This window comes from Triplophysa dalaica, chromosome 11 (genome assembly GCF_015846415.1).
Source record: "Triplophysa dalaica isolate WHDGS20190420 chromosome 11, ASM1584641v1, whole genome shotgun sequence".
Classification (NCBI taxonomy): domain Eukaryota; kingdom Metazoa; phylum Chordata; class Actinopteri; order Cypriniformes; family Nemacheilidae; genus Triplophysa; species Triplophysa dalaica.
In genome coordinates, this window is record NC_079552.1 from 9,508,865 (window position 1) to 9,533,447 (window position 24,583).

The 24,583-nt window shown below is 42.7% G+C and overlaps 1 protein-coding gene across 2 annotated transcripts in view; it reads left to right on the plus strand.

Annotated features, from left to right (window-relative positions):
- The window catches only part of smap1 (small ArfGAP 1), an 85,571-nt gene that overhangs the window by 15,814 nt on the left and 45,174 nt on the right, over nt 1–24,583 (plus strand). For both annotated transcript variants that reach the window (XM_056761351.1, XM_056761352.1), the window contains exons 2-4: nt 14,762–14,895; nt 16,701–16,786; nt 20,310–20,385. In XM_056761351.1, coding sequence (XP_056617329.1) covers nt 14,762–14,895; nt 16,701–16,786; nt 20,310–20,385 — 296 coding nt within the window. The remainder of the gene's footprint in view (nt 1–14,761; nt 14,896–16,700; nt 16,787–20,309; nt 20,386–24,583) is intronic.

Sequence of the window (24,583 nt, forward strand, 5' to 3'; positions counted from 1 at the left end):
AATTTGACTTCAAGGAAAACGGATGTGAGAGAAATACGTCTAGTCTACTCTGTACCATTGTGTTGTGCGTTTCGTAAATTCAGCAATAAAAATATTATACTGTTTGATTTCGACTCAATGGATTATGACGCTGTAATGTTCCGATTTCTTTATTTGGTGTGTACTTCACTTTTCAGCTTGTTGTAAGATCGGTGAAACAGAAATAATTGAGTTTGTCCTGTAAGTTCCACTTACTCAGACTTACTCTCAATTTATTTTTGGAAAAGTATTTAAGTTGGCAGAATATTGATTTAGTATTATAAAGTAACTTATCACTACTGTGAAATATCAATGATTTTCCCACCACTCCATAAGTGTGGCCAAAATCTTCAGACAGTTAAAGATATTGAACCAATCTTGTTAAAAGGGATAGTTCATTCAAAAACTAAAATTCTGTCATCATTTATTTACTCTCTTGTCATTTCAAACCTTTCTTCGACAGGACACAAAAGAAGATATTTTGAAGAATGTTGATAACCGAACACATGCCCATTTCACTTCTATTGGAAGGAGACAAATCCATTGCAATTGAATGGATGGCAGTTAACAACATTCTTCAAAATATCTTCTTTTGAGTTTTTCTTCTTTTGAAAGAAAGTCATGCAGATTTGAAATGACAAGAGGGTGAGTAAATTATGTCAGAATTTTCCTTTTTGGGTTAATTATCACTTTTATACTAAATTGAAATTTAATGCTTGCCCTGACTGAGTTCCAGAATGTTTAAAAGTTTCTCTACTTCTATAATTCACCTGAAGTACTTCTTATTTGAATGAACTCATGTCTTGTATTAAAGGGGTGCTGCAACGTTGTGTCATGCATTTTGACTTCTTTACAATGTTAAACGTGCTGTCATTATCATGCTTAACATGGTCAACTTTTCAAAAAACGAGTTGGGCGTATTACGTAGTATTTCTGTGATCAATCCACTCCCCCAGCGATCGTACAGGTTTAGGAAAAAAGTTTTAAACATATAAAACTGTTTTGTAACAATTTTTCTTATTCCCTCATTGGACAATTCTCCTGGAAAAGCATGGGCAGCAGTAGAAGTAGCATGCGCAGATGTCACTTTCACTTGTGTGCAGGAGAGAGAGAGAGCATATGTTTGTGAAGTTCAGGTGTTTGTTTGTTCACTGCGTTTGGGTGATAAATGTTATATTAACGGTGGATATAATGCTGGATTTGTAGATCGTTTGAAACTGATATATGGAGCCGTCCCAGCGCTAAAAGATGCCGGACATGAACCGCATGTGGTGAGTGAAACTGATTTCTTTGTTTTGTTGACCATGTGGTTTAGTTCAACCTACCCCTCCGTATGATTTCGTAAGTAATCATACAGCTGTATCTATCTTTTATAAATGTGATCAAACTAAAAACTCTCCGAAGATACGACATATGCAATTCTACTCTATAGATACTCAAGATGAATATGATATTGGCAGAAACCCTGTGTGTTAGGGGTGTTAGGGTTATTATTGATTTTTTTAAAATAAGTGTCAACATATTTGAGCATGGTCAAGGATTTGTTTAAAGGGGAATCAATGAAAACTAGAGGTTAGACACAAAATGTTCCTTCCTCTTTTGAAACAGAAGAGGGGAATGTATTATCCAGATATTCTGTTGAATTGGTTGTTCATTCAAAGCACTTATCCCAGACCGAAAAAAGAAAAAAACGAAAAAGGGTAGTTTTGCAAATCAGCAAGGCTATGTGTGTAAAATAGTAAAAAAAAAATAATGCAAGAATGATTAAAGGTTAGGGATCATAGAATGAGTCAAAACGCTGCAGTACTGTAAAACATGGCCTTTATAAATTCTTCTAGTCAGACCTAAAAGTGATACCCTTCTAGCACACAAAACCAACATATTTGTTTCATTCCTTGGGTCCTTAACAGCTTTTGAAAGCAACCCAGGCAATCTGTGGACAACAGTGCAGGGTTTTGAGACGAGGCAGCTGGCTGCTTTTCCTGGACCAGACCATTACAATCAGCACCAGCCTTTTGAAGTGTTACCCGACCGTAGCTGGAGGGTCATCTTGTTCTTTGCGGTTTTTGGAAGAAATGCAGTACCTCTCTCCTTTCATTTTTCCCCTTCCGTTCCTCTTCCCTTTATCTCTCTCTCACCTACCCCTTTGGCACAGCTGAGGGGGGGAATTTGGACTCAAGTGAAGAGAAAGAGAGAGAGGGGCTCTTGTCGCCACGGTTACCCATGGCCCCAGAATTGAAAGATGGAGGGCAGAAGGGACTTTTGTTTATTTTGACAAATGCTCTGTTTTAGCCTTGGTGTGACATTGACGAAACGACTCTGCCACTCAATTTTTGGTGAGACTGGTGCCACAAAGGCACAAATGACATGTGCGAGGGACAAAGAGACGAAGTGTGTGTTTGTTCGGGACATTCTGTAATGGGCATGGCGCATTGTTCGTGTGTTACATGCAGGCAAATGAGCCACAGGCTTATAAATCTGGTGTCACTCTGCAATGAAGTGGGCAAGGGCCCGGGGACCACAGAGCCCACTGTAAATCTCCTGCTGTACGTACACGCACAGAGTCTCGGGGCTTGATCTGAATGTTTAGACAATGAATAATTTATTTAGCCTGCCTTTTAATTGAGTTCTCAGGGGAGGGCCACACACATACATATTCCTCCGTGTTTGTAGACTTTCCCGAAATTATGTTATCTCACAAGGCAGCTGCTGAGTGCGGTATGTTTTCTTTAGATCTAAATTTAGCATTTAGCTGCCATTCTGAGACGATTTCATGCAGCGTTTTGTATCTCGCTCTTATTGCTGTCGTGCAGACTTGTTTACAGCATCAGGTTCTGGTTTCTTCTGAGATGAAAGCTGAATGATTAGCCAATTTATGGTGACTGAGGGACTCGCCAGCTCTTCTACACATCTGCTGCATCCAGCTGCGCAGGTAATAAAAGGATTGGGAAAGTGAGTGAGAGGGAATTGTAGAAAATCGGTCTTATGAACACTGGGAGCCATCTTTTATCCTCCGAGCCTTCCAGACAGACAGAGCTGAGGCGGGTCAGTGGTCATGACCTCTCTAGGTTTTTGAACGGATATCCTCCTTTACTGAATTTCCTGTCTATGTAAACCTGTCTGTCTGCAAAGAAACGCACAAGAGCTGCAATAGACCAAACTGAGGTATTAAGAGATGCAATTTAGTCATCATTATTAGTTGGTTATTACATACCAAGTATGTGTACACCTCTTAAAGGGGTGCTGCAACGATGTGTCTAGCATTCTGACTTCTTTACAATGTTAAACATGCTGTCTTCTTATGCCTAACATGGTCAATTTGTCAAAAAATAAGTTGGGCATATTACGTAGTATTTCTGTGCTCGATACACTTCCCCAGTGATCGTACAGGTTTCGGAAAGACTTTTTCGAACATTTTTTTAACAAAAAATACTCCAAATATAACTTACAATGAAATGAAATGAAATATAAATACTTTGCCATTAAATACAAAACTAAACAATTTTAATGGTTGCAGCAGTTTCAACAGTATCATTCACATCATTAATTCAAATCCTCGCTCCAGCATGGTTAGCAATCAGACTATGCATTCTGCACCTGGCTGAGCCACAAACAAAAAATACTTCAAACATTTTTCTAAATTAACTTTGTAAAAAAACAAAACGAAATTTGAATAATTTGCCATTAAAAACAAAAGTATTTTAATTGCTGCAACAGCCTGTGTAATGTGGTGGTACAAAAAACACAACAGGCTTCAGTCGGACTATGGCTGAGAATTCTGATAAGCTGTCTGACATGGGCCGGGCCAAGGCTTAAATTTGAGGCCCGCGTAGGGCTGTTGCTTGGAGCACGATCGGAACGATGTTGAAAGGGTTAAAAGAAATAAGGATGTAAGCGCTGAAAAATCATCATAGTAAATGTCTTGGGCAACAAAACAACGGTGCAGAATTCAACGTTAGAAATATTGATGTTGTTGTAAGAAAAAAAATGTGGCTTGTTTAAAGACTGGCATAACAAAATAGGCTATGGGGAGCCACCTTAGTCTCATCAATGAATGGGAATCACTGGTACAGATTATTTGTGGTTCACTTAAGAAAAAAATCCAATGACAAGCAGAAATCTATAGTATTCTCATCAAACTGTCAAAGACAAGCACTTGCAGCTTCATTAATTTGTAATAAGAGTGATTTAGTTTTGACACGCTATGCTGCTCGTGTAGACATGGTGTAACTACAGCTGCATAGATGGTTGGCAAGCAATGCAGCCACTTGCTGTGTTCGTTGAAATCAACTGATTTCTGCTGTCAGGGTTTCGTGTAAATGAGATCATTTATAACTTTTCTGGATGTAAGTTTTTGTGATGGATTACAGTTGTAGAGCTGCTCATTTTTTGATTTATGCCAGACTTATTCATTTGATGTGAATAATCTTTTTTCGGTCCAAGTTCCAATTGAAAGAGAAAGTAATCAAATGCCAAGAAATGTCCTTGTTATTTGTAGAGTTTGAAAATGAGAAAAATAAACTTGATTCTGTAATTTATTTAATTTATAAATCATTTTGAATTAAATTTTAAAAACAATATTGTATGTTTAATATGTATTGTAATATTGCTGCTGTCTTAAAGGAGTAGTGTACCTTCAAAATGAAAACTCCGTCATCATTTTACCACCCTCTTCTCATTTTAAACATGTAGGACTTTCTTTCTTCCACAAAACACAAAATATATTTTGAAGAATGTTGTTAACAGCCCCCCATTCACTTGCATTGGTTACAATAGAAGTGAATGGGTGCTGTGATGTCGGGGCCCAATACTGCGACTAAAACAGTCACTTTATGCGACCAAAAATATTAATTTGCAAGTTATATTTTTTGCAGACATCGCCACTGGAAACCATGCAAATTTACTTGTTTTCAAAATGTTTCCAATAGAAGCGCCATACTTTTTTATACCGAATGCCAACGAGAGAGAGAGAGAGAGAGAGAGAGCGGTGCATGTAAACCTCACTTCCCGACTCCAAGAGGAGCTCCAGCGACAGACACTAGAGGCTGCGGTCTTTCCTTGTAAGAGTGCTCTACTCCCATGCCTCGTAGCAGGAGCGGTGCGAACGGTTACACCAGCAGCTGGGCTTTTTCTCGCATGCTCAGCACCAGCGCTCGCTTTCCATTTTTTCCACGCTCAGCGAAACAGAGCCCGATGAGGCTGCACAGAACAAGTGCCTGCAGATCTCTGCGGAAAACTCCCTGGAATTGTGCGGATGCTTTAGCGCTTTTTATTGACAAGCAGTCCGAAACAAACACAACAGGAGCGCATTACTATGATGCGCTGTTTGCTGTGACCGATTTTAGAAAGCCTGAGGACGAACAATGTGATATTTTACGGAGAAGTTTAGGGAATGTAATTTATCCGTCTATTACTTGGGACACTACTGGATCCTTTCAAATCTGTTCAAAGCGAGAACAAACAACATTCGAATTCTCTTGTTAAGTTTTATTTGAAGTTTTCTTTACATCGTGTTGTGAACATGCGGAAAATGTCATTATTAAAAACTAAAATCAACATAATAGCATATTAACACAACCCCTTTATTAAATAAAATGTTTACTCCTTCATACAGTATATATAATATATTAAAATGGTCTTGACTTGCACCTTTACTGTTGGTTCAAATTGATTCAGAGTACAAATCTGGTCTGGTGTGGTCAGCGTTTAAACAGTCGCCTTAGCATCAATCAATAACAAAGCTTCTCTGCCTCTTTATTTTAAATGAGCAGAACCAAATCTGCTATCAACTGCATTCAAATATACAGTATAGACAGGCAGGATTTTAAGACTCTTTGAACACATTTATATTTTTTGAAAAGTGTTAACATATTTAATACTTTGACTCGGAATTCTGCAAATTTTTCTATATCTTTACATTTAGTCATTTAGCAGAAATTTTAGTGCAGAATTCACATGAAAAGTCTGCAGATTGATTCCATATGGCTTGCTTATTAGGAAAAAAAACTTTATGTGAGCAAAACCTGTGAGATGGAAAATGTACACACAACCGGATAACTAAAAGTATGTCATTTAAAAATGAAAATGAATGTCATGTGACTCTTAAAAAATTATTTGCCGCCTGTATTTTCCTCTATAGGAGCTAATTGGTCCTTAGATGTGTTTTTGTCTGGAGCCCTGGCTGTTCTGTTACCAACATGTTTCAGAATATCTTCTTTTGTGTTCTGCGGAAGAAAGATAGTCATACAGGTTTAAACAGACAAGAGGGTGGGTGAATGATGACAGAATGTTCATTTTGAAGGTGAACTTCACACTACCCTCTCACTTCTCGCACCATAATTTTGTTATACCTCCCACCTGTACATATCAGATGACAGACTCTCAGATGATTGTGAGCGCTCAACCGACACAGATTAGCAGATTTCCATCTGGTATTAAAATGCATTTCAAATTTGACTCCAGAGATCACATATGATTGGCTTTCATCGAGGATCCGCTTTGAATTTTCATCAAAAATGTTAGTTCAGGTTGTGATTTGAACCCCTCTACATTTCTTTGGAATAGTGATGCAGAAAAAAAGTATTCTATAAAAATTCTATAACCCACTGTAATTGAGGTTACAGGTAGTCTACACGTGAGAGTATCCAGTCCCTGCTGCAGAGTTTGAATATATGGCGCGGAGGGTAAAGAGTTTTCCTCCTCTGGGGCGCAGCACCCTTCACTGCAACGGGTTCCCTATCGATACTTCACTCGTACTGCGTAGCAGGACGCTATGGGGAAAACTCCTTTTCTCCGATGACTGAAGCTTTATAATAACGCAGCGAAAATGCTGCACGGCCATTGGTGCGTGTAAAGTAAAACTTTACGCCAATGGCAGCGAAGCTGCACGGGCCTATGGCGATGGCGCCCGCCAAAAGGGGCGGGGCTTATGGCTATATAAGCAGACACATCGCCGTAGGAACCTCAGATTTCTTCTCCTTCAGCGACGACTTCTCTTCGCTACCCGGACTGACAGCTTCGCCGTCGAGAAAGCCTTGCAGCGGACTGGACCTCTCTGCTCAGCGATTCCGCTGATTCCTGCAGCGTCGTATCCTTTTCCGCGCCGCTATCCGGCAAAGAGCTAAAAGACTCATTTTCCGAGCAAATTTCCTGCGGCGTTGTTTCAAATGCCGCGCCGTCCCTGTCACTCGTGCGGGGTCCGCCTCCACGCCGCTGATGGGCACGGCGAGTGCGTCTCGTGCTTGGGGGTTTCCCACGCTCAGGACGCACTCGGAGAGACAGAATGCCCTCATTGTGAGAGCATGAGTCTCTCCTCTCTGCGCTCGCGGATAGCTTTCTTTTCAGAGAGCGATTCCGCCCCTCCTTCCCTCCCGCTTCACCCTGCCGGGACGGAGCGGCGGGGAAGAGGAACTAAGCGCTCGGGGAAAGGCGAGCTCACGTCCCCTCGGCGTGCCTCGCCTTCTCCACAGAGAGAAACTTCTCCGGTTCGTTTCTCTCGGGCGGGACTGCGCCCGCCGGCATCCGCCGGTGATGTAGTCTCGTTTGGTGGAAGCGAACTCGAGGAAGACGACAGCATGTCGTTAGCGGCTTCAGACGGGGAGGAGCTATCGGGCTCAGTTTTTGACCCCGCCCCCTCTCCGTCTGTAGAGCACAGCAGACACGCGCCTAGCGCGGATACCGAGCTTTTTCGGGTTCTCGCTAAGGCCGTGGAAGAGCTGGGCTTAGAGTGGTCCTCTCCGGAGGAACCTACTCGCAGCCGTCTGGATGAATGGTTTCTACCGGGGCGTCGCACGGCCCCTCGGCAGCGAAATTCACCATTCTTCCCGGAAGTTCACGACGAACTCACCAGGTCATGGCGCGCCCCCTATTCGGCCCGTCTACGACCTTCTTCCTCCGCCCTCACCTCCATTGATGGCGCAGAGGAAAAAGGCTATGAGAAGCTGCCTCCCCTCGAAGAGTCTGTAGCCGCACATCTGTGTCCGCCCTCAGCTATCGGGTGGAAGGCAAAAGCGTCTCACCCCTCAAAGCCATGTAAGACCACATCGGCCCTTGCTGGACGCGCATTCTCGTCCGCCGGCCAAGCAGCTTCCGCTCTGCACTCCATGGCACTACTGCAGGTGTACCAGGCCAAACTTCTCCAAGGGATGGACGAGTCCGGCACTGACAGTGCGCCCTTCAAGGAGCTGAGGAGTGCGACTGATCTGGCTCTACGCGCCACCAAGGCCACAGCCCAGGCAATAGGCAGATCGATGGCCAGTCTCGTGGTTCTCGAACGCCATCTGTGGCTGACGCTCACGGAGATCAAGGAGGCAGACAAGGTCCCCTTCCTCGACGCTCCCATCTCAGCCAACGGCCTCTTTGGACCGGCAGTCGAGGGTTTTGCGGAACGCTTCACGGCAGCGCAGAAGTCCTCGCAGGCCATGAAGCACTTCCTGCCCAAGAGACCCGGATCCAGACCAGTGTCTGCCCACCCCAAGCCACAGCCGACTCAGCAGCCGGCCAGGATCACGCCCCCCGCTGCTCAGAAGGCATCAGGTGCCGAGACGCGTCAACGCTCTCGCTCAGGGAGACGCTTCCCTCAGCGCCAGGGACCCCGGCCCAAGATCACGCTGGACCCGGCGCCTCAGGCATCCTCCTGAGACCGAAGCAAGGAAGAGGAGGAGGAGGAGATCGTGTCCGGCTGGACCTCCTCCCAAGAAAGCTCTATTGTGTGCCCAAGCACCCCGTTCTGTTCCGGGTGCCGGCATAAATGTATGTTTGTTCAGGGTAACCGGGCCTGTTTTAAAGCCCGCACAACCTACCGCTGTTATAGCGGACACTTTAATAAAACACAAACATTTTCAAAAAAAAGAGCAACCTTCCTCTTCCACTCTCAGCGGAAGTCAAGCCCCCAAAAGGCGGCTTGCCTCCCCAATGCATTCAACCCCTTGCCATACGGGCCAAGGCCTGGCAGGCCATACCCGGGGTATCGGCGTGGGTGATGGGGATAATATCTCGAGGATATTCACTCCAATTCGCTCGCAGACCCCCGCGGTTCCGCGGGGTCATCCCAACCCAGGTTCAGAACGCGAATTCACATGTTCTGCGCACGGAGCTGAGGAACTTGCTGGACAAAGGAGCCATAGAACTGGTTCCCCCAGATCAAACCGAGTCAGGCTTCTACAGCCGTTACTTCCTCGTACCCAAGAAGGATGGCGGTCTCCGCCCCATCCTCGATCTCAGACATCTGAACCGTGCCCTTATGAAACGGCGCTTAAGGATGATTACTCTGAAACAGATCCTCTCGCAAATATGCCCAGGGGACTGGTTATTCTCCCTGGATCTGAAAGATGCATACTTCCACATCCAGATAGCTCCCCACCACAGACGATTCTTGAGATTCGCTTACGAGGGGGTTGCATATCAATACAGGGTCCTTCCGTTCGGACTGTCTCTAGCTCCTCGCACTTTCACGAAGTGCATGGACGCGGCTCTATCCCCTCTCAGGCAGACGGGAATCCGCATTCTGAACTACCTCGACGACTGGCTTGTTCTAGCGCAGTCAGAGGAAGAGCTAAGGTCCCACAGATCCCTTCTTCTCAGCCATCTAGAATGCCTGGGACTAAGAATCAACTTTGCCAAGAGCTCTCTGTCCCCCAGCCAACGCATTTCGTTCCTGGGGGCGGTTTTCGACTCGAGTCGTGTGACGGCCAGGATCGCGCCAGACCGCGCCCTGGCTATACGGCGGCTCGCGGCTTCTTTCACACTGGGAGCGTCTCGCCCCCTCAAATCGTTTCAGAGGATGCTGGGTCTCATGGCCTCTGCTTCTCAAGTGCTGCAGTTAGGCGTTCTTCGGATGCGTCCACTGCAGTACTGGCTGAAACAAAGAGTTCCGCCACACGCTTGGCGTCATGGACGCCTACGCGTCCGGGTGGACCAAACCTGCATAACTGCTCTAGCCCCATGGAAGGATCTTCCTTGGTTGGAGCAGGGTGTACCCCTGGGCACATCATGCAGAAGAAAGGTGATCACGACAGACGCCTCCAACACGGGTTGGGGAGCGCTGTGCGACGGTGCACCGGCCTTCGGCCACTGGTCAATTCAGGAGAAGGGGCTGCACATCAACTACCTGGAAATGCAGGCAGTATGGCTGGCCCTTCGCTACTTCCTGCCGGTCTTACGGGACCGCCATGTCTTAATCCGATCAGACAGCATGACAGTGGTCTCCTACATAAATCACCAAGGAGGCCTCTCCTCAAAACGCCTTTTCTCCCTGGTACTTCGCCTCTTGGAATGGGCGCAGTGCAATCTGCGCTCACTGAGAGCAACTCACGTACCGGGCAGACTGAACCAGGGAGCAGATATGCTATCCCGGAGCAATGTCCCTTCAGAGGAATGGACGCTCCACCCCAGGTCGGTACAGAAAATCTGGGAGGTCTTCGGCAGGGCAGAAGTCGACCTTTTTGCCTCAAAAGACAACTCTCATTGCCCAACCTATTTTTCAAAGGACAAGGACGCCTTGGCCCACAACTGGCCCAACCGGCTCCTCTACGCCTTCCCCCCGATCGCTCTTATACCGCAGACGATCAGGAGGATCACGGAACAAGCGCACACAGTGCTGTTCGTAGCCCCACTCTGGAAGAACCAGCCTTGGGTTGCGGAATTGTCTCAGCTGCTCGTAGCAGCCCCGTGGCCTATTCCCCTGAGACGGGACCTCCTCTCTCAGGCAGGCAACACCATTTGGCACCCCCAGCCAGAGCTCTGGGCGCTGCACCTTTGGCCACTCGACGGGGGCCTACGATTCTCCCCGAGAGTGTCATGAACACAATATCACAGGCTAGAGCGCCGTCTACGAGACGACTCTATACCCTTAAGTGGTCTGTCTTCTCCGCCTGGTGTGTAACTCGCGGCACAGACCCAGGATCCTGTGATATATCAATAATTCTGTCATTCCTGCAAGAGCTGTTGGATAAGGGCCGCTCCCCTTCAACACTCAAGGTATATGTGGCAGCAATCGCAGCTTCCCATGCCCCTATAGCGGGCCAAGGAGTGGGAAAGAACGACTTGATTATTCGTTTCTTGAGGGGTTCCAGGCGGCTACGTCCCCCTCGCCCCCTCACCGTTCCTATATGGGACCTACCTACTGTTTTGAGAGCTCTGAAGGGTTCTTCCTTCGAGCCTCTACAGTCCGTAGACCTCCGCCCCCTAACACTAAAAACTGCACTGCTTCTAGCGTTAGCATCGGTAAAACGTGTGGGTGATCTACAAGCGCTCTCTGTGAGCCCCTCCTGTCTTGAATTTGGGCCTGATGACTCTAGGGTAGTCCTCAAACCAAGACACGGTTATGTACCTAAGGTGCTTTCTACTCCGTTTAGAGCACAGGTGGTGACATTATCTGCGCTCCCCCCCTCCGAGCAGGACCCGGAGCTTTATCTGCTCTGCCCAGTCAGAGCGTTAAAAATGTACATTGAGCGTTCCGCCGCCTTCAGGAAGTCGGAACAGCTTTTTGTCTGCTTCGGTGACCGCACCAAAGGGTCCCCGGTCACCAAGCAGAGACTATCTAAATGGCTAGTTGAGGCTATCGCGCTGGCATATTCTTCCTTGGGCCTTCAATGCCCCACGGGAGTAAGGGCCCATTCAACTAGAGGCGTTGCCTCTTCATGGGCGTGGTCTAGCGGAGTCTCCATAGCGGATATTTGTGCGGCGGCTTGCTGGGCCTCGCCTTCCACATTTACCAGATTTTACAGTCTGGACATTCCGGCCTTACAGGCCCGGGTCCTTTCTGCTTAAGACTAGACTGCTGGACCGTGGTTGCTCTCAACCACACTGGCATCTGGCACATTCTTAGGACGATTAACTGGATTAAGCCACCTATTAGCCTGGCTTTTCCGTCTTCTACAGGGCTTCCCTGCATTATACAAATACTCGAGCTACGGCTCCGGTATTATATGATGTTTTTAGTTCTACTTGTGGCACGGCGGGATTATACTGGTTCCCCATAGCGTCCTGCTACGCAGTACGAGTGAAGTATCGATAGGGAACGTACTCGGTTACTAACGTAACCTCGGTTCCCTGAGATACGGGAACGAGTACTGCGTTCCTGGCCGTGCTCACAAGCTGCATATGGTCGTCGCTTCAGTCGAAATAACCTGAGGTTCCTACGGCGATGTGTCTGCTTATATAGCCATAAGCCCCGCCCCTTTTGGCGGGCGCCATCGCCATAGGCCCGTGCAGCTTCGCTGCCATTGGCGTAAAGTTTTACTTTACACGCACCAATGGCCGTGCAGCATTTTCGCTGCGTTATTATAAAGCTTCAGTCATCGGAGAAAAGGAGTTTTCCCCATAGCGTCCTGCTACGCAGTACTCGTTCCCGTATCTCAGGGAACCGAGGTTACGTTAGTAACCGAGTACGTTCCACTCAATGACAAATTAACCCTCTTTAATTGTGGGTGAGTTATGCAGCTCCTGGTGCAGTGTTGTGAGACACAATCTTGCAGCCTTTTACTGCGCTAATAAATCTGGGAGGGTGGCAGACGGAGCCTGTGCAGCCAGCCGGATGGTAGTTGCACAGGGATGGTTGAGAGATAAGCGACTCTGAAACCCGCTCTCGCTCATTATTACCACAGTTTTTGCTGGAGTTTGGGGGAATCTTATCAGCCTGTTCGCTCGACGCTGTCCTCTTGTCAGCTGGGAGAAGAGAACAAAAGCAAGATAGCCATTAATATCCTGAGCAATCGTGCAGGATGAATTATGAACATGCTTAGAAATGGAGAAATTGTGCAGTTTGTGTGTTATCCTAATGATTTTTCTAAGGCCAGGCCAGTGTGTGCGTGTAAGTGGATTGCTAGCGTTTTATTGGTTTGTATATGTGCACGTTTACCAGTGGACAGAATTGATCTATTTCTTACAATAGGATTACAATACAATTACAATATTACCATGAAAATAAAAGTCCTCATACCTCAAACTCTTGTTATTGTGTATTGTGACAAAATATCGTGTCTTGGTGTTGCGAAGCAGTGTGGATGGAAGCACAAGGGTCAATGGTTTACTGTTTTCTGACAGACATGCAAGCCCATGCCAAGGGTCCTGCAGCAGATAACCCATCCCCCCGGCTTCCAGAGATAAATCTCTGTCCTGCGAGACAGCATGAGACAGAGGAAGAGAATTGGACGTGTCCTTAGATGGCTGACAGTTGTAGATAAAGCCAAAGAGGGCAGGTGAACCAAAGAAATCCATTTCCCAGCAAACCCTGTGATTTATAACCCGTCAGAGGCAGTGCTCTCACCGACACCAACCGACCAGTCGAGAACTGTCAGGGGCACTCCAGTGCACCCCCACCCTCCATCCTCTTCCACACGCACACACACAAACTCCTCAAACCATCTCCTTAAGCTCCAATAGAGCTTTGAACGGTACTGAAAGATGCTCCCATCTATAGTCAGACTGAGTCGTGCCACCCACCCACATGCCATTACATTTACCCCTGAGATCTCTATATTACTCAAGATAATCACATGCATTCTGTGTTCTAGCACGACTCCCATTTTTCTCTATGGCTGTTGAGATCAAGAGTCTAGTAGTGCAGTTTTATAGAGGCAGATGTTATTCATGTAGGTGAGGCTGTGTTGGTTCTTAATGCAGGTCGGGTACCTGCTGCATTCATGTAGATGTTATCAAAGTGAAATGTATGTAATACATTGCTATACAGCAAGCACATGTAAAGCTTATGATACTGTCGCCGGTGTCTGACAATCAAAATTTCTATATGTATTGTGATGTAACATTCATTTTAGCAGATGCTTTTATTTGAAGCAAGATGCAAATAAGGAAGCATTCTGCATTTTATCTTAGGAGCCAACACAAAGTTCACAAGTAGTAGTAATTTTGCAAATTGGGAAGAAAATAAATCCATTAAGAGGTGGCAGAAATGTTTTTCCTAAATAATATATTTTCAATGATACAACAAATTTAAACAATGTAAAATTATAGGTTTAAAATGATAGTTCACCCCAAAATATAGGTTCTGACATCATTTTGTCAATCTGTCATTATGTCATACTTTCTTCTTCAGAACAAAAAAGATATTTTATGGAGTCTTGGTAGCTGAATTATGGCAGTACTTCTTCACTTCTATTATATGGAATCAAAACCAATCCAAGTCAATGGGTGCCGCCATTGTTTGGTTACCAACAGTCTTTAAAATAATCTTCTTTTGTGTTCTGCAGAAAAAAGAAAGTAAATGATGACAGAATTTTCATTTTTGAGTGAACCATCCCTTTAAGGATTAATGAGGTACATACTGTCTTTTTTTAAGGTTTGAATGCTTTATGTATTGCGATAGGAAAAGAATAATGCAGTTCTTTATTTATGGCTGTGTTCATACAACATATGCATCTATGCAAATCCAATTACACATCACCAAGTGGAGATTTTACGCTTTTGTAGCCTCGATATACAAGCAGCTGCAATATGAGGTTGTTTATCATGTGCTGTCCAACGCGCATTCCAAATCTTTTTGAAAATGAACACAATATGAGTTTTGGACCAAATTTTGCAGCCCTAGTTTCAACATTGTTTTTCACTTTCAAAGCAGAGCACAGTTTATTCGATGTCTTACTGAGGCAGAGCTTGAGGCAGCACCATGACTCATTTTAAAACTGCTGTTTCTTCACTGCCTGTTATGATGCTGTTGTCTCTTTCACTGCGGTTCACTCCAGGTCTAAACCTCATGTTGTATTTTTCTCGCTCTCTTTCTCCACAGGACCTCGATGGGCTTCTTGGAATCTCGGTGTGTTTATTTGTATCCGCTGTGCAGGAATCCACCGGAACCTTGGAGTGCACATATCACGCGTCAAATCAGTAAACCTGGACCAATGGACCCCCGAGCAGATACTAGTATGTGTGTTTGTATCTGAAATACTTCCCTGTCCTGGTTGCCTAAGTTATTAAGTACTTATGCAGCACAACGTTTAGTGATGGTTTAGTATCGTAATACGCTGCTCAATGTAGTCCAAATAACCTTTATTCATCTTATGCCAACTGCACACTGCAAGACTGAAGCTCATCGCCCTTTGATGTTCGAAGACCTATGTAGCAAGATACTAGCCAAGTCATGATCCATGTTTGTCACGTTACGCACTTGTGAGACACTACAATACAAAACTACCCTTTAGATGTGAACACTGAGATCGGCACTGAGCAACAGCGGATGCAAAAGTATGGCTCTTTGTGAATGATCTTGTCATTTACGCATCCAACTGTTACTACCTGTGTACAGTGTGCATCGACACAACAAAAAATGACACTCATGTTTCTATGCATATGTGTAGCGACTAGCGAGCAAACTTCTTGTGCCTCAGGAATTAGTGTGTATCTGTGATTTGTGCATTGCTGCGAGAAGCTCCGTCTCGAAATATTTATTCCAGCATGTGAGCTTAAGCAACAAATGGGAGTCTCGTATCTCCGCTTTGCATATTAATTGACGTCTGGGTGGGTAATTAATTCTTGATGGGTAATTACTTGTCTGTTTTTCTGCATCTTCTTTTCCTTTAGTCTGATCAATCATTTTCACATTAATGAGTCTGTGACAGACTCTGATGAACGTGACATTGAACTGATAACGCAGATACGTGTAATTTGTGTATGTTCGAACACATCCTTGATTTTCCCTGCAATAGTATACTCCATTACACGGTTAATTAAAAGTTAGAGCTGCGCTCTGGTTACATGGAGCTGTGCCAGAGGTCTCCACCTGCACACCTGTTTCAGGTGAAGGGTTGTATGTTTTCAAGAAGAATTTTGTTATTTGGGGATGTTGGTTATCTTGGCTATGACCTTTGTGGTGCTGCTACCGTTGCACAGGAGCCAATCAAATCCCCCCGCATCCAAAGACGAATGAGGTTGCTCTTTATACAGTTATAATTGCAGTACATTGATGTTGAAGCAACAAATCCGTATAACGTTTTGGGGACCACAAGCATAATGCATGAATATGTATTTGTATCCCAGTTCATCATGAAAACGTCCTCTCTCTAACAATGTGTGCTGATTTATGTATTTTAAATTGCTCTCCAAGGGTATTAGTCATTTGGTAATGTGTAATGTATTACGCACAGACAAAATGAGGCTGGTGGGCAAAACGTTAATTTACCGAATACAAATTACATTTTTCATGGATATCTCTTTTCTAGAAAACTGACACCTACCTGGATCTCATATTCATAGTATTTTTCCTCTATTATCTTCCTTTATGAAAATGAATTAGTAAGAGCTTTTTAAATTTATTAAGGTCTCCATTTTTTCATGTTTAAATTCGTACCAGAGTTTAAAGACCCAGTTTTGTATATTATTTAGTGGTGGGCATAGATTAATTTTTTTAATCTAGATTAATCTGGATTAATTCCAAGATTAACCTAGATTAATCTAGATTAAAATGGCTCATTTGAATTCTGCCGAAGAAATGGCTCATTTGTTCTGCTAAAGAAAGTCATTCAGGTTTGAAATGACAAGATGATGAGTTAATGATGACAATTTTTATTTTTTGGTGTACTATCCCTTTAAAAGAAATCAAAAACAGGCCAAAAGATCAAAATAATATCAGTTTTGAATTACTACTATTGTATTGTACTATTGTATATCACTGCCGATACTCACCTGAAGTTATTTTTGCTGACTTTCTGTTCTCTCTGTTTTTCTTTTAGAGTGTGCAGAACATGGGCAACACCAATGCAAGACAGCTGTATGAAGCTCATCTCCCAGAAAATTTCAGACGGCCACAAACTGACCAGTATCCTTGTTTAGTTGTGTACATTTTTATTTTCTGCATTAATCTTTTTTTCAAAGATGAGGTAGTTTCTGCCAATCTTATATTAATCTTGAGTACCAATAGAGTAGTACAACATACGTTGTATCTACGAGTATTTAGTTGGATCACATATAGCAGTATGATTATTTCTAGAAAAAGTTGGTTTGCTGGAGGTGTGCAGGGGGAGCGGAAATAAAAAGGGGCACACACTACATCATCGGTATTATCACTGGATAACTGTTGATTTACTATAAAGCACTATATAGTTTGTGTTGTTCACATTATGCACGTACACGCCGATTGCAAACAAAACACAGAAATATGACTACAGTTTGACTTACTAGCATCTTTTAGCGCTGTGACCGCTCCATCAGTTTCCACCGTTTATGTAACATTCACCACCGAAATGCAGTGAGCAATCAAACACAGCTAAACTTCCTCTGGCCGAGGAAAGGGACATTGATGGGCATGCTCTTTCTCATGCTGGCTGGTTGACGAATGAGCGTACTCTTTCTCACACCCTTGTGCATGCTCTTTCGATCACTGGATGACGCGTGGGCGTGCTTTTCCGAGATAATTGTTCATTAAGGGACTAATGACCCCTGTTACGAAACGGGAATCCATATTCAAAAAAAATCTGAAACCCTTGCGGAGTGAATCAAGCACAGAAATACTATCTCATCCGCTCAACTCGTTTTTTAACAAGTTTACCATGTTAAGCTTGAGAAGCCAGCACGTTTAACAGTGTAAAGAAGCTAGAATGCATGAAATAGCATGTTACCTTCTAAAATTCCGAAATTATGCTAAATGTTATTTGCACGGAGGCCGGTTTTGAATCCGATTTCGCTGTATAAGCAGCATGTGCAGTAACCCACATATCTGACACGTGTTTGTTTTTGCTTGCAACTCAACTGAGGTTAGCGCGTGGCTCTGTTCTGTAGATAGCGCAAATATATTCTGCATCATGTGGTGTGATTTTGTGACTTACAAAACTGTTCCTGGTTTGAGGAGGCGAACTGCAGTTGTAATGGCGATAAGGAGATAAATATTTATTAGTCAAGGCAGAGTTTGTGCTGCCTTCCCACTGTTTGCTTTCTACTGCCAAATTTAAACATTCTACCGGATTCTGTAGCCAGCAATAGTGAATAACCCTGGTGGGGTATAGAAGGTGTAGACTGTGTGTTGCGATTGAAGTCTGTTTTGAGGATCAACACAGTTTAAACTATGATATTGCCCAATTTTTTCCCAAGTTCATCTACTACATAGAACTGCTATTAAAACAGCAGATTGCACATTTTACACTTTTAACCTACATTCTAGACACAAAACAAGCAATGCATTTCAATGTTCAAAGATTGATTAGTCAGATCTTTTTTTAATTAAACGTTTAGCTAAACATTTTGGTTCTGTCACAATCCCACAAGCCCCTGCAGGTTCATCATGAATTCATAAAGCTCCAGTAGGGAACTCCGCATCTAACAGGAGACACTGGTGAATGTGAGACTCAGCAGGTCTGTCAGAAAGAAGCTTGTGTGACTTCACACCTCTGGCTACATCTCTGAGATCCTGAGGCACAGCTGGTGTTTCCAGCAACTTCTCAAAGAGTATAGCCGAGCGAGGAACTACCCCTGCCAGAAACCCTGAGCTGCATCAGCTCTCCTCATCTTCCTCCGCCCTCTGCCTCGTCCTTCTTGCCTCGGGTATCCTCCTCCGACTTATTTCACACCATCAGTCTAATTGGGTGTGTGTGGCGGTTGGGATAATTCCATATTCTCCTCGTTGGCGCCTTCAGAATCCCTAATTGAATTTCACTGGCATCCGTGGTCTGTTATCGGCTCTTGCTTTTGATGTGGCTATGGAAATAGCTTCATTTGTATGCTGACCGATGAGTTAAAATATTCTTAACCGTCAAAATGGATTAATCTGGACAGCGGAGGTGAGCTTCCTCCACAAAACGGCTTTGAAGGAATTTGCTTTATCACAGGTGGTTTCTTTAGATGGAAATGTGGATCTTTCTGTTCCAGCGTGACTGTCTCTCTCTCTCTCTGTCTCTCTGTCTCTCTGTCTCTCTTCTCTAATGGAAGAGTTGGCTGTGTTAATGTGAACATCAGAACGGTGATCAGAAAAAGAAAATTTGGTGCAGGGTCTCACTACCTTAAAAGTACAGATTCATTCTTTCTTTCTTTCTTTCTTTCTTTCTTTCGTATTAACACTACGGCTTTGTACCATGTAGATCTCTAGGAAGCAGCACAACATAGAGAATTATTGTCTGTCAGCTATTTTTCCACAATTTTCCCACTTTCTAGTCAGTCTAAATTGAGACTATTTAAGCGGTTCATAGCATTATAACTTCCTCATGGTGTAAATTAGATTTCATGACAATCAAGTTTGTCAGTTTCTCAGTATTTCCATTATTAAGGGTAATAGCTACCCAGAAAGCGCTTTTTTAAATCTTTCCTTTCTTTCTTTTGTAATCATGTGGGGTGCATGTTTGAACTTTTAATACATTTTATCTAGTTATATTGATTTGTGTCTTGCATTTACTTTATTAAGTTTGTAAAACCACAGTTCTCCCTTTCCCATAATCCCTTTCTGCTCTCACATCTATCGTACCGAACTTGGACGCTCCAGGGGTTTCGACTCTCCTTCTTGGTTTCTATCTTTCCCTCCCTCCGACTTCTTTACCCTGATCCATATTTCATCAGAGATGTATTATCGCATTGTGATCAAGGATTCATAAAAGTGTAAATCTGATAAATCTCTGTGAACCATCTTCAGTGTAGCAGAATAAATTCCCTCCGTTAAAGGGGTGCGTAGGCATCAGCAGTTGAGCGTGTGCGTTTTTATTGATTTATTTGTTTGAGGCCGTTTGTAAGCATGTTCACTGCGAGAAAAGAAAAACGTGGATCGTGAAATTTTTGGAAATCGTACCGTCTTGGTTTGAGGCTGCCATATTTTCTCTCTTCAGAATATACACACAATGCTGTGTTCTTAAGTCCCTGTACCGGGGTCAGGTGAGGTGGGGTGATGGTGGTCTAGTGTAGTTAGTAATGAGGAGAGAAAACAGGCTCTCTGTGAGATGACCGACCTCAGTGCTACAGGGGTAACACTCTCACAGAGCAAAATGCCAATTACAGTGTTCTAGCCAAAGTGAGATTTATCATCTAAAAAACAATGCAAGGCTTCTAGATCTTGGATCAACTTTTTAAGACACTGGGGTTTCGAAGTTGAGTCGACTAGTTACTTTGTGTGTTTGTGTGAGAATAGGAGAGAAATGATATAGACTTTTTGTAAACAAGTGTTAGCACAACACCTAATTTGCATAATGCTTTGTTGAATCAGGTGCAAAACAAGGCAGATGGCATGTATAACAAAACAACAATAATATTTTTCTTCCACTAAAGTGTAAAAAAGAAGTAAATGCTCTGATGTTTAAAGTTATTTTTATTAATGTCTTTCTTGTTTAAAAGCATCTATGTTTCGGTTTTCCTGAGCAGTGTTTCAGAGCGGTGGAGTTCTTCATCAGGGACAAATATGAGAGGAAGAAGTACTATGATAAAAATGCTGTCAATGGAGCCATTGTGAGTATCATCCATTTTACTATCAAGCACTATTTTGTGCGCCTGTATGTGTGATACCGAAGTAAATTGTATTGATTGTTTATGTGACCTAATACTAGAGCTGCACGGTTAATCGTTAAAAGATCGCGATCTCGATTCGAACACACTCACGGTCTCATTAATGAAAATCAAAGATTCTCCTATGTCTATTATGTCGCCGGCTATAATCATAATGCTCCAATCTGTGTTGGTTCTGCCGCTCAAGCAGATAAAGCATGCTCATCATTAAGTATGAAACGGCGTCACAAACAGTCTTTTCAACCACCCACAATCATTAGTTCAGTGTCAAAGAAGTACTGGGATTAAAGCAAAGCAGAGTTGCCAACATGCACGCATGAGACACTTGTTTAAAAGCTCTCAGTCTGCCCAAATTGATATCACACCAAATAACAAACCAACCTAAAGTAAATACAGCCTAGCAACAAAAAAAGCTGCGCTATAAGCGCATTTCATCAAGTTGCCCAACAATTCATGTTTTCAGATTATTTTAAACTGTTTATAGGTGAGAATAATGTGTTGGTATGTTTATCAATTGTATCTTTCTTTAGAGACCGCTTCAAGCAATCTGTAGATGTCAGGCAAATTGATAAAAAAAATTAAAGACCTTCATGAATTATTCATTTGTTTTACTGTATAAGTAGAAGTTACTTCAATGCATTAATATGTTTTAGTAAGTTTAACTTTTGCATTTGATGTGAAACTTAAAAAAACACTATAGTCATTTTTCCTAAATATTGCCTTGTCTAAATAAACTTAAAAAAAGTTTTTATCAGAACCTCTAGTAAGTGATGTATTACTTTTAGACGTCATTCAGAATCGTAAGAGAATCACGATCTCTATTTGAAACAAAAGAATCGTGATTGTCCATTTAACCAGAATCATGCAGCTCTACCTAATACAGTGTTATATCAATACATTGTAATTCTTTTTCTTGTTACAGCATCGATACTTTAGATTGTTGTGTCAATATTTATGTATTTAAATTATGTGTGAATTTATATGACTCTCTGCAGTTTAATGAATGAGAAAGCAGGTTGTATAAATGCGCGTCAAGCTCCTTGTTGCTTTTTTGAGGCTCCTTACCAGACACAATTGAAGCAAACTGTGCAGGAGAGATTGAATTTGATCATAAAGATTGACTTGCAAACATGCAGGGTCTCGCTTCGCAATCCTGCTCCAATTACTGTATTGTGATGCATCACGTTTTTTTGAACCGGGTGTATTTATTGTGATGTGTATCATATTGTGAAGGTAGATGTAGATATTCAGCCCTACCGTTTACTGTAGTTTTGTAAAAACCTTCTATCTTTTAAAGCAAAATTGCAGCTGTGTTTACTAATAAAGCATAGGCGGGGAAGATGTCATTAGGAATGGTTGATTTTGATGGCCAGTTGTGTTGACCAGTGAGGCTTTAAATTCACATTTCACAGCCTGGTGAGCTGCAGCTGTCCCATACACTCTGAAAATTGAAAAATACAAATGTCCTTTAACTCACAGGACCCAGCAGCCAATTAAATAGTTACCTTCTGTTAAATGACTTTTCTGTTTTAGATTTAAAGCGCTTGACACATTTTTCAAAACACAGCAAAGAATACTGTTTGCCCAGCCTTGGTTTGCAGGTTTTAGCATCATGATAATGCTTGAGGAGGTTAACAAACAGCCTCCTTTTGGACTTTTCTGATTGCTTTGGATCAGGAGAGACTGAAACACGGCTCTACTGTGAAAGGTTTTCAATCAAACTCTGCTAGGCTGCCCTGCACCATTATATTTCTTTCTCTGCTTAAGCCTACCCAAGCAGAGCTCTGCTTCTCTGACTGACCTGTCTGAATCGGCCAATTACAGCTTAAACCTGTAAGCACAAACGACCAATATGATTTTGGTGGCGTTTACAGAGATAGCGGTCATCGCTAACTGAGATGTCACACACCAAACATGAATGCAGGCAGCACCGGTATTTGTGAAAAGTAAAGGGTTAGTCAACCTGTCAGTTGGTTAGTGACAAAAAGCAAGTCTGAAGTGCAAAATAATACCATGTTCTAGGCCAGTGGTATTCAATTTAAGTTCCAAGAGGTCCGGTCTTTATATTTTCTTCAAACGGAGGTTTACATCATTTACTTGGATATATATTTAAGATGTGTGTCCGGTTGCAAGAAACCCCTTAGGGTAAGAAAAAGAAACCCTTGCTTCTAATTGTAAACGCATTGTTACTAAGGGGTTTCTTACACTAAGTGGTTTCTTGCAACCGGCTGATGATCTTTTATCAGGCCATTTATTTTATATTTTGATATCCACAGTATGTATGCATGTATGTATTGGAGGCCCTGTGGCTTGGGGAATGTCCACTTAATAGAAGTCTGATAATTAATATTTGTAAATAAAAAAACTACTGACAAACAAATGTTATGTAACAATTAAAATGCTCTAATCATAAGCAAGAAAACTAAATTACTTTATATAATTTCCCAATTAGAGCGTTGTTCATTACAAAATGTGACCCTGCTTGTGAAAACGCAGCAAGTCTTTTTACTGTTTTCTACATAAAATCATCCTACAGAACATGAAAAATAACAACAGTATTTTCAATATTAACTGAATAATGCCATTTTAAAGATTTAAATCTTGGTGAAATTAATGCTGAAATTAATCTTTGATGCTTGTAATCGAATAATTAATTAGATTATGAGACTTTAGCCTGTTTTCACAGGGTCACACATGTTTACATGCTGATAAATAATGCTTATTCTAGATGTAGATAAAAAGGTTATGGTTCATAAAATATCACAAATCTCGTCGAAATTTTGAGACCTAGCAAACGGTAAACATTCTGACAGGTACAAATATTTTAAAATTGCTGCATTTTGTGTCCATTTTCCGGCTCTGCGTGTGTGCATTACTGTCATTAAAATAAGCATATGGCTGCTGCTCTTCATGCGGGCCCGTCTTTGGTTGTAGAGAAGCAACGCGGAGCGGAATGGGTTAAAATAGAGCATGTTTGACGCTAGATAAAGATATTAGAGGACACAGGGGCAAAATATCAATTAGGGGTGGGCGATCTAGAAAAAAATTTCAAATCACGATTTTTTCCAGATAGATCACGATTCACAATTTTATCGCGGTTCTTCTTCAAGTTGGTTTTAAGACTATTTTTCAAATTAAAGGGGCTTCAATACAGCCAAACTAAGTCCCCATATAAAAATATACTCTTTACCATTTATATTTTGAAGAATATTTTAATCAAGTTAATATTTAATGCAAGTGCAAGACCATAGATCAGCTGTTAGAAAAAACTTTACATTTTGAATTTTGTTTTTCATCTTGTTGCGGCACTCGGAGTAAAGCTGTGGAATGGGCGTGGAGGATAAATATTTTTGGCTGGGTATTTCGTAACGTGGATCTACGACTTTGAGCAGTTTTTTAAAGCCCTCATTTTCCACAGTCTTTATGGGAATCATGTCTTTGGCCAGGTAAAATGCGACCGCGTCAGTGACATCTTTCCAGCGCTTGTTCATTCTGTCATACGGATACGGAGTTCCTTTCTCAAATGGTTCTTTCGCTAAAGTCGTTGTTTAAGCCTTTTAGTTTCCGTATGCTTGGTTGTACCTGATTTACTCGCGTGGGATCCCTTTATAATTTGACTGTCGGCATACTCTTTGTCCCTTTATTTTGAGGTGGTTAAAAAGGTTAGTTGTGTTGCCTTACGACGCTCGAATCTTATGATTGCCACATTTGCAAATAACTGTTGTTTGGGCCGTGTCAGTTGGGGAAAACCCAAACCATTTCAATATTACTGATGTAGAATGTTTTTAGGGACCAAGTCCTCCGTGTTTCCCTCCATCTTCACTGACCGCGTCACTTAATCTTACTGAATTCACAAGCAACGTATACGAGCTTGTTAACATGGCGCAATCTATCGCAAGTATGTTGACGAATTCTATAGAACACTACTATATAGGACGATTTAACGATTTTCCCGAAAAAATGGATCGTGCAGTCATTTTAATCGTTCGCGATCTAATATCGTCATATCGCACACCCCTAATATCAATTATATAAATGTTCCTGAGAGTGCGTGCAGTGTGATGGGATTCTCCGTTTGTAGATGCCTGGCTCAATTTATACAACCGAAATAGTCAAATGTTTTAAATGGTTTATTAGACTG